The sequence below is a fragment of the Loa loa genome (assembly GCF_000183805.2).
Source record: "Loa loa unplaced genomic scaffold supercont3.15, whole genome shotgun sequence".
Taxonomy (NCBI): Eukaryota; Metazoa; Nematoda; class Chromadorea; order Rhabditida; family Onchocercidae; genus Loa; species Loa loa.
The window spans coordinates 483,470-494,044 of record NW_018108195.1 but is presented as its reverse complement, the minus strand read 5'-3'; the positions used below and the strand labels follow the sequence as shown (position 1 = coordinate 494,044).

Genomic DNA, 10,575 nt, shown 5'->3' with positions numbered 1-10,575 from the left:
TACTACTACTACTATATATATATATATATATATATATATATATATATATATATATATATATATATATATATATATATATATATATATATACGATACAATCTTCACTGAATACTAGTTCTCGCTTTTCCATTTATAACAGCACAACTTCTACTTACTTTATAATGTTCAACAAGTTGTGTTACTTTTCCATTCGCTAGACCAGATATAGTCAAAGCTAGCAACGCCTGAATAAGACTAGGAATTCGTGAATAAACGACATGTCTCAAATTCAGTCCTTTTGTTTTATTGGTGACTCTGCCCATAACGATGTCAAGAGCAAAGAGAATCGCTGATACCATCTGTCCTCTGAAACTGCGCTCTTCCATACTCCGAGAGAATTGAAAACTGTGACTAAGTCGATGTTTATCAGATTTCAATATCATAATAATTTCATAGTAATAAAAATAACCGGTCAATCAAGCTATCCAGCTGCGTTATTTGATCGCTTACTGAGATAATATAAATAGAAGACTGGCCAAGAAGAAATACCAAACTATCAACACGGCAAATGCACTGGTAACATACGCAGTCAGCTAGGTAATCCAAGGCAGCACTTACATTACCGCCAGTAAACAAGCCCTGCAACAAAAATTCAGCGTCATTCTTCGTCTAATTTTCTGACCTTGCTTTATTCATCCAACATACCTTGAAATCAGCGGTAGCATATGCAAGTTGCATATCGTGAATATTTGCTACTGCAGTATCTCCCTGCACAGTGTCGATCAAATGAATCATTTCACTAGCATCCACGACAATCAAGTAATACGGTTCTACCCATTTTAGATTTATCATTTCGAAATCCAACGATAATACTCTAGAAGGAAAAATGAAAATGAAGATCAGAAAATAAGCAAAGTGGGAGAAATTACACCTACTGAGAAAAGTGGCTTCCAAAGTAGAACCCGGATGGTTCTCAGCTCAAACGAACGAATACATTCAACTAAAGATACCAACCACATAGCCACTCCATAAATGACGGTGTTCAACATACATTCTTAGAAAGAGAAGCACATTTTTAAAATCAGATACACAAAGATATAGCAAAAGAAATAAAATCAAAAGCACAAATTTTGTGCACGATCTCGCAAATTCTTCACGAATGCAAAAAAAATTACTCAAGACACTCAAAAAAAAAAAAAAATAGCAGGGACTTACCGATAACGTATGACTCGCAAATTTGAAAATTCATAGGTTAAATAACAGAATTCAACTGTCGAACCACGCCCCACACAGAAAGCAGTGGTCTTCTTTTGTGATTTTTCCTGCAAGATGTCAAAATAAGGTACGCTTGAAAGCACAAGATGTTTTAACTTTTCTTTGGAACGTTTTTTTGCCACATGATCTAACCTCCACAACTGGGATACATGTCATATTGAATTAGTATAATATGTTAAGAATATTTAAAACAATCGCAAGTACCTATTGGTAATATAACTGAGAAATGAATGAAATAAATGAATTGGAGATAAATGATAGAATCAACTAACCTTGATATTTATTGTCTGACAATCAATTAAAGGTGGGCGATTGGCTGGTCCACTGAATGAAGTAGCGTATATCAAACACATCTTCTTCAGGCTTACTAGAAACAATTTCTTGAGTGATAAGAGAGCTAAGATACCGTCGTTGTCCAACATTTTCAGATATACCACCTGGAATCACACTTTCAGAACCACACTTTCAAAATCAAAGAAAATAACTGAATGAATTTTCTTTAAATAGCGACCTCGCCATGACAGCCTGAGAAAACACAGCGAGTTTTTCGTGATCGAACTGTTGTTGGTAATATCATTTCATAAACCGAACCTCCACTGTCTAGGCACGCAAGTCTCCTGTCACTGAAAAAGTTAACTCATTGGAGAAGATACGGGTAGGAAAGTAAAAGATATATGGCACAGCAAAATTAATCGTTGATCCAGTTATTCCTTGATCCAATTAATCACCCGCTATTTATAACGTGTAGTCATAAACCACACCTTCAATCCATCTACAGCCCTTGCCACCAAAAAAAAAGAAAGTCCCAACTGACTGGTAAATCATTACGCCGTTCTGCTCATAATCTTCAAGCAATAGGGTTGATATGTAAGACGCATTTAAGAAAAAAAAGAACAACAAAAATAGATGGAAATTGTACCTTGCGCAAAAAAGAACTTGTAGTACACCCTGGCCGGGCTGAACTACATCACTGACGTCGTCGATCACCTTACCTGTAGCAACACTGAATGTACGTATTAGACCGGAACAGTAACCAATGGCCAATAGTGTACTAGTTTTGTTGAAGTCGAGACATGATACTGGGCAACCGTCTGCTGTTATCGAATGGACAAATCTACAAGTCCAAATTAGCATGTCTCCGAAGACAAACTCCTGCTATGAACATTTCCATCAAAAACAGACGGTTTAGATAAGAAAACGCTGCAAAAACCTTTGATTTTCACAGTCAAAGATCAGCACTAGCCCACGACTCGTCCCAACAGCAATGTTAACATTAGAAACAGCCAGGGCTCTAGCGTGACCTCCAAAATTACGATCATTCTGCATTTTCAATTGATATGTAATGGATTCTGAAACAATTTGGTTATGGTTTAAGATTTAAAATCTTACTGACAACAACATCAACATTACGAAAGAGAATTCTTCCATGTTCTCTAATAACGGACACCCAATAATTTTAGATAAGATCTAAAATTAAGGTCTTTTACATCTGACATAATGTGTCACCACATATAAAAGAGTAAGATATATACGAACGTGATGGTACTTCTGATGACACGTCAAAAATGCAGTATTGCATGTGCTAGTTAAAATCAACAGTAGGGACGAGTTACAACCCAACCAGGAAGTAGTTTAAACAGAAAATAAAGTCACTGGTCTCTATCAGGTGTGTGATCGCCAGTGTAGTGATCCCGACCTAACGAGTCACAAGAAACAGACTGGTGACTTGTGTTTTAGACGTCATCTTTTCTGCCGAATTATCGATTTCAGTTTTTCTTTTCTGATGGGACAAAGGAGAGTTACCTAATTCTCTGATATGAAGAGGCGAATCCAATGTGTAAGAAAAAACAGATGATATAGTAGAAGTCGACTGTCGCGGTGATGTGAGCAGCGACTCCTCATCATCAAGTCCACTCAGAATCTCCTCATCCAAATCCAGGATCTTCTGTAAAAATAATGCGCAGAATATCAGTTACAGACTGTACTTTCTGGTTTATGCGAACCAATTTTTTGAAAAGAGGATGAAGCATTAATTTAATGCTTACATCAGTAAGAATTTCATCGAGGGTTTGCTCTGGGACATTGATGGAATCGTCAATCTCAATCCATCTGTCCACAATGTCTTCGTCTGTTGCTGTCGACGACATCGATCATCTGATATAGTTAGCTCCACATAACATTACCGCTCTGTAATCACTAAGTCTGCACTCAATTAACCCAAATATAAACACACCTCCCGTCACTGCTCACTCTCACAGTCTCTCGACATTCTGCATTTGCAATGTGTGTACGAACCTTATAAACTATGTGAACGCCTTCTGTATCTCTATTGTATGTGTATGTATGTGTGGGTGTGTGTGTGTGTGTGTGTGTGTGTGTATGTGTATGTGTATGTGTATGTGTATGTATGTATGTATGTATGTGTATGCATGTATGTATGTATATATGTATGTGTATGTGTCTGTATGGGTGTGTTTATGTATGTATTTCATTTTGCTGTATTGCAATACAGGCATTAATAAAAAATTATGAAGCCTATTCTGTTTCTTCAGGATTCAGTCATCATCTTGTCAAAGGATAAAGAATAGAAATTGTCTGATCGTTCTTAAGTTTACGTCCATCACATCTAAATTCGAACTTATCCAGGTTTAATTCAGAGCTGTCGGAATTCACTCTTATGCATTCATTTTTCCCAAGGATGAAAAATACTAATGCTATTTCACTACCCTTTAACTGTCAGTCCTTCTCAATACAAGTTTTTTAAGGTTTCAATAAAAGAGCTGTCCCTAAAAGAGCGTTAACTAGCAAAATTTATCAAACGTCAGAAGTAAATGTATGACAAGAAGAAGCAAGCTTAGGGGTAAATGGACAGGCTATTTCCAATGGTCAGTGCAAGATGGCAAGGATTGGAATGTTTCAGTGGCTATGAATTATGGAAGAAAAGTCCTAAGTTGAACTGATTAATTTGAACGCATTTTAATATGTTTCAAATATTTCAATATATTTAATGTTTTCAATTTAAAAAAAGCTCCACTCAAATTTAATTATCATTCTTCCACACTTACTGCTTGCTCAGCTTATGCTATCGTTTACAATGCAACCAGAGGGAAGGAAGAAAACTGAGTTATTAATTCCATTGTAGGTGTTTTAAACTGTATTCCAGTTTAAAATTAATATCTCAAACTCCACCAATTAAACTGTACTAAGCTAAGCTGTACGAATTCCATTGTTAAGGCTTTGTACATGTTCATATTGTCCGAAGTAAATATTAGAGGCGTTGGCTGGTAATTAATTTTGAACTTAATCTTTTGATTTTTTTTTGAATTTTTTAAAAGTGTTAGTGGAGTGGCAGCATTGGTACAACTAAATGAAGAATTAATCATATGAAGAGTTAGTCAGTGAAGAAGCTAATCAGTGAAGAATTAATCAATGAATTAGTCAATTCCTCCATTCACATATTCGATATAAGTCTGCTTGTGCTCTCCGACATACTCAGATTGGTCAAAAAATACACTACCAAACTACTCTTGTTTTATGAATGGATAGAATGTGAATTACAATTGCAAACTATCTCTCGATATGGTTGATTAAGCAGTAATTCAAGAGGAAATAATGCAGACATTAGCATTCTTCATTTTCATATTTTCTGTAACTGTTACGACGGCTGTCAAAGATAACAACGACCCTGGATATATTATCCTGAAGTTTATGGAACGATTTCAAGCAAGTTAGTCTTATCATTTTTAATTTTGTTTCGAATTGTACTGCAAATAATATTTTTTGGTTCCTGTAAAACATATGAAGAATTTTTTTGCCGGCTTAGGTATGGTGCACTTACGCGGTGCGATTGATGATAGGTTTTACTTAAAAGCATAGGTATGTGCATTTAAGATGAGTCTATTTCACAACCATCATGTTATGGTAAGTCTGTATGATTTGCTGTTGTGATTCCTTTTTTTCATGTTTAAATTATAGATTTGAAGGAACCGATAAATTTATCTGAGGAATTGATTTGCAATTGCTCGTATTCTGGTTGCAGTGAGGAAATAACTCGTTTTTTGGGAAGTAATTACACCGGATTTTGTCGGTCCACTAGTGGGATATGCTACAAACGTTTGCTGTCTGATCGGTCGGTTATCTTAAGGTTCGTAGTGGTATGGTTTCAGATATCTATATAAGGAGGTTTCTTTTTTGTACATTCTCCTATGACCAGTGGTTTCTATGGCCATTCAATAAAAAATGAATGAAAGTAATATGCTTCAAGTATTCCACTGTTTAAGCATTATTTCACATACCTTTATGGTGTTCCTTTTTGTTTTGCAGCAATAAGGAAGATTATTATTACGAAGTCACCGATAGAAAAAGTGAAACTGATATAGTAAAGTGAATAACCCTTTCAGTTGCCTGAACAAAGATGCCAGTCCTGATTTGCACTGCCGAGTGAAACAGCCAATGAACGATGGAAGTGTAATGCAGTGTTGCCAGAATTATTCGTTTTGCAATGGAGCTCTGGATTTGAGTCCTATAAATGCTTACAATTCGGTAAGACTTATATTCCTCTATTTATCAAGACTCTTCATCATTTCTATTACTGAGGCAATAGTGCGCACCGTGAAAAGCTATTTTAAACTGTGTGGCTTGTTTTTGCAGGAGTATCAAAGTTCTGACAATTTTTAAGGATGAAAATAGTTGTTTTTTTATGGAGACGAATATATGGATCGTATTTTTATGGATCATTCCTAGTTTTTAAGTTTTTTGTAGTTTCAGGATAACAACATACCATTAATTCGAAATCTGGTTATCCTCTTGATAGGAATTGTTTTTTTTGCGTTTTCCTTATTCTTAGCTTTTGCCTGGACAAACAAACCATTGAAACGATGGATATTTTACTGGACACACCGTGGTTCTGGCGAGAGGCACTCTGAAATGTAAGCAATCATCTTTAGTTCAACGATATATTTTCAGATTGAAGTGTATTAATCAAAGGAAGCAATAGAGCGTTTCGATCAGCCATTGCAGCTGAGTTCTGTCTTTTTCAAGGTTTCCTCAATTAAAGGAAATGTTGATATCAGTTGTTAACCAACTTTTTCTAGTACATCGGTTGAAATTAGAATCGTTTGTTGTGAGCATGCATTGTAGTGTCTGTTCTGGAAATTCTACATACATTTTATAAGCTTCAGTACTAATAATTAAATTATAAAAATTGTTTCACTTTGTCGTTATTTATGCTTCATCCAATGTAATGATATTATTTCAAGTACTGGCGAGGAAAAACTACTAATGAGCTCAACAGATGCTTTAGGACACTTGGGCGATTTACTGTATAATCTAGATGATTCTGCTACCACGGGCTCTGGATCAGGTAAATCTCTTCCTTTGCTATTTATTTAATTGAATCAGTCTTTAACTGAGATGCCGCGATTAAAACTACATGAAACCATTGATTAGGGCGATGAAGAAAGTGGTAAAGAAGAGCAGTTTATTAGGTAACCTGAGTAATTCAACGAATAATACAGGTACAGTGATTGGTTAAAAAACTACTGCTATGATAATGTTACACAAACTGTTGCAATCATTATTTCCAGGGTTTCCATTACTTGCGCAACGTACTATCGCTCGTCAGATCGAACTACAAAAAGAAATTGGGCAAGGACGTTTTGGCGAAGTGGTTTTTTTGTTATTTTGATCAAAAATAGCATCTTTAGCATTTCAACTCTATTATACCTTAATACACTTTGATGATCCGATGTTACAGGTTTGGTTAGGCTATTGGAAAGGTGACGAGGTCGCTGTGAAGATATTTAGTTCACGTGATGAAAGATCATGGAATCGAGAAGTCGAAGTTTTCCAAACAAATCTTCTCCGACATCCGAATTTGTTGCGCTTTATTGCGTCTGATAATAAAGGTATTGAATTCTTATGGTTTTGGTCATATTTCTTGCCCACTTTATGATTTATGTTTTTCATGTTGGTTAATGTTTGACATGTGCTATACGTTCTATCAGTATTCAACACGCCTAACCGTTGCAGAATCTGCATCATGTTATTTAGCTCGATTATGCAGAAGTCATTATATAAACTAGTACCTTGTAGTGAATCGGAGTGAGATTTAGCCAGAAAATTTCTAGACCCAAAAATCTCTGAATGCACATTGCAGTAATATTTCAGTCACTTTTTTTTTGTCTTTTCCGAATTGTTCCTGCTAATCGTCAGGCCAACTTAAAGAAGCTCCAGCAATGTTTTGTATTGCTTTAGAGATACTTTGTTCAGCAGATGTGTATAGCTTCTGGAGATGCTGTTTTTCTCCGTAATGTTGTGAGAACATAGTATAATATCCGGGAAGTAATATCTAAATATATATGATGTTGGTTAAGTATCTTCTAGGCTTGCTGAATCTCGATGGGGCATATTTTTAGGTGCTATAGTGAAGTAACAAGATCATTTGGTATTAGGTCAACATCTGTCTAAACGGAATAGTTTCTTCGCTAACATTTTAATGTTTCTTAAAGAATGGTTTTGTATGATTATTGACATGCATTCACACCATCATCAAGAAACTTGCGAGGACTATTGTTTGAGTTGTTTCTTTATCAGTAGTTAAATGGCATGTAATCTACAGATACTGGAACGAGTACCCAGCTGTGGTTAATAACTGAATACCACGAACATGGTTCTCTTTATGACTATTTGTCTGCAAATGCTGTTAGTGAACCAGTGATGCTGCAAATGATTCGTAGTATTGCAGTTGGCTTGTCTTTCTTGCACAACGAAATTCCTGGTCCACGCGGCAAGTTTTTTGAAAGTAATAATTACAGTATGCAGAAGTTCTAACAGAAGTATTTCTTGGTAATTATAGGGAAGCCGGCAATTGCCCATCGCGATCTAAAATCGAAAAACATCTTAGTGAAATCGGATCTGACTTGTGTAATTGCTGATCTTGGTTTGGCAGTACGATATATGAATGGTGAAATAAATGTTCCAGACAATAGCAAGTGTGGCACTGTTGTAAGTTTCACTTTAAGTATGATCATAGTCCTATCTGGCAGAAACAAATATATTCTTCAGTTTTTTTATACAAAGTTTGGCCTGAACTTCGAAAATGAGATACCTTTCGTTCGCTGTCTTCATTGTGTTTTAGATAATTATCAAGATTGTTATCGTTTTTACTGTAGGTCAAGTAAGTTTTCAGTGATACTTTTGGCAAATTCTTTAAAAGTAATGGTTGAAATATTTAGTAGTCTTTATAAAAATATTCCTTGTGTTTGTTTCTCCCGTTATTTTTTTGTGTGTTTCTCGATTTCCATAATGTTATCGGATGACAGTATAATAAATAGCAAGTAATATCTCGGTAGGATAACAGAGTGATGCTTATTGCTTCAAAATTACGTTTAATTATCATATTTTTTCGAAGATGTGTCTTCCTTGTCTAAAAGAATCATACATAATTTTTTTCACTGTCATTCGACAGATATTTTTCATTTATCATTAGTTTGTTAATGTCATTATAGCGTTACCTAGCACCAGAGATATTGGAAGACTGTTTCCCCACAAGTCATTTCGAAGCCTATAAAACTGCTGATATGTATACGATGGGTCTTATCATCTGGGAGATCATGTGGAGATGCGAAAACCAGGGTAAGGCTATGTAACCATACTCATGAAGTCACTTGCATTGAGTTATATATATATACTTGTCTATTTGCAACCAATAATTTTACAGAAAAAGCAAGACCGTTTGAATTACCGTACTTTGACTGCGTAGGCCGAGATCCAACAATGGAGGAAATGAAATTGTGTGTCTGTGTACAGAAGCGACGACCCACTATTCAAGAGCATTGGATAGGTGACAAGGTTTGTAGTTCTATTTTCCCTTTGTTTATAAAATTTTTGGATTTACTGTTATATATCTCTCCTCCTAAATTGCAGCTGCTGGTTGATGAGTCTTCACATCGAAAAAAATTTTTTTTTCTGCTACAAAGTGATCAAACATTAGGTTTACAGAAGTTTGGGAGGTATTATATGTGATGGAGATTTTACAGCATTGTCATGATTCCGAAGTATTTCAGGTGATGGGAGGAGTGTTACAGATGATGCAGGAATGCTGGACGGGATCGCCAGTCTGTCGGCTTACGGCAATGAATGTTCGTAAAGCAATAGATCGTCACGCTGACAGTTTAGGTTGGAAAATTCGTAGTTGACAAAATGTCATCTAAATTTTCGGGATGTATGGTTAATTATTATGTGAATTTTTCTTGTAATAAATTCCGATGCCAATAAGAGGAGGATTCTTTGCGTGTACGTCTTGGATTCATACTATCTTCTTGCACCTATATGTGCTTTGGTTTTTCTTTTCTCTTTTTCTCCACAATACGGAAAAAAGAAGAATTTGAAGGAATTGTTATGGAACAATGCAGTCGTCGATGCGGAATTGTTTTTGTTTGTTTAGGGAATGATGTTTGAACTGAGAAATTGTAGTTCTTGGAGTGCATACAGTTAACAAAAAATGTTGACATAATGCGTTATGGAGTTTAGATGCAGCACTTTACTTTGTTTTGTTGAAACTAATATGGTTAAGGAAAAAGTTTGTGTAATCCTTCTTCAGCTGCAACAGCAATGCTTTGTTTGCACAACTTGGAGTGCACTTAGTTGTGCGCTTAGGTATGTTGTCTGTTGATGAAAGCTGCACTGTATTATTTCTTTGCGTTGTTACAGTATCACTGGCTAGCACTGTTTAATTTTTGCCTTTAGACATCTGCTTTTCAGATGTTAGTATTGTGTGATGATATTGTGTAGATTTACATTTTTTTTTGTTTGTGAAACGGATCTCTTAGTCGAACTATTGTACTGTTTGACCATGTTCAATGCTTGTTCAGGTTAGCAGCTGGAGTGCTTCTTATCGAGCAAAAAAGGGAACCACAGATCATGAATCCCTTCATCGCACAGAATGCTTGTACTGTGGGATTCCTTTTTCGTGCTTGTCACTGATCCGCTTGTGAAGTTTATATGTGACTCTTTATTCTACTTCTATGTCCTTAAAAGTTCAAAATAAACAGTAAAGGTGTCGTGGAATATTTTTTATGTTTGGTAATAAAGTCATTTTTTGGTGATTAGCATGGAGTAGTTGTGATAAAGGTGTGTTGATTGATGGGAGAAATATTCTTCTTGGATGAGATATTGAAGAGTATTGAATGCAGCTGAGTGAATGGATGAACGGGCGCTGTTTGTCCAATGAGTTAAGTGAATAACTTAGCCCGAATTATTGATCCTAGCTTTTTATAAAGTGGAGGTTGTTTGACGCCCCAGACACACATTAGCTTAATT

At 35.6% G+C, this 10,575-nt stretch overlaps 2 protein-coding genes across 2 annotated transcripts in view; one reads left to right on the top strand and one right to left on the bottom strand.

The window, feature by feature from the left end:
• The window catches only part of LOAG_16732 (hypothetical protein), a gene marked incomplete at both ends in the record, with an annotated part of 8,821 nt that extends 5,420 nt beyond the window's left edge, over positions 1-3,401 (bottom strand). Inside the window, 10 exons of the mRNA XM_020449383.1 lie at positions 156-345; positions 449-618; positions 685-853; positions 1,195-1,301; positions 1,527-1,691; positions 1,766-1,877; positions 2,174-2,368; positions 2,465-2,603; positions 3,058-3,199; positions 3,300-3,401. Of these exons, the coding sequence (XP_020307114.1) occupies positions 156-345; positions 449-618; positions 685-853; positions 1,195-1,301; positions 1,527-1,691; positions 1,766-1,877; positions 2,174-2,368; positions 2,465-2,603; positions 3,058-3,199; positions 3,300-3,401 (1,491 nt within the window). The remainder of the gene's footprint in view (positions 1-155; positions 346-448; positions 619-684; positions 854-1,194; positions 1,302-1,526; positions 1,692-1,765; positions 1,878-2,173; positions 2,369-2,464; positions 2,604-3,057; positions 3,200-3,299) is intronic.
• Positions 3,402-4,798: 1,397 nt separating this feature from the next.
• Positions 4,799-10,347, top strand: LOAG_09357 (TKL/STKR/TYPE1 protein kinase). The gene is made up of 12 exons (XM_003144885.2): positions 4,799-4,981; positions 5,230-5,398; positions 5,655-5,796; positions 6,022-6,182; positions 6,513-6,616; positions 6,840-6,919; positions 7,010-7,160; positions 7,874-8,041; positions 8,111-8,259; positions 8,763-8,889; positions 8,975-9,105; positions 9,321-10,347. Exons 1-12 carry the CDS (start codon positions 4,867-4,869, stop codon positions 9,450-9,452), a joined length of 1,629 nt encoding a protein of 542 aa, XP_003144933.1. The 5' UTR covers positions 4,799-4,866; the 3' UTR covers positions 9,453-10,347.
• Positions 10,348-10,575: the final 228 nt, after the last annotated feature.

Bases quoted from the DNA above. Each gene is read 5' to 3' on its own strand.
- LOAG_09357 (XM_003144885.2), top strand. From the start codon at position 4,867: ATGCAGACATTAGCATTCTTCATTTTCATATTTTCTGTAACTGTTACG. The intron at 5,399-5,654 runs GTTCGTAGTGGT...TAACCCTTTCAG, and splicing joins GATCGGTCGGTTATCTTAAG to TTGCCTGAACAAAGATGCCA. The intron at 8,042-8,110 runs GCAAGTTTTTTG...TGGTAATTATAG, and splicing joins CGAAATTCCTGGTCCACGCG to GGAAGCCGGCAATTGCCCAT.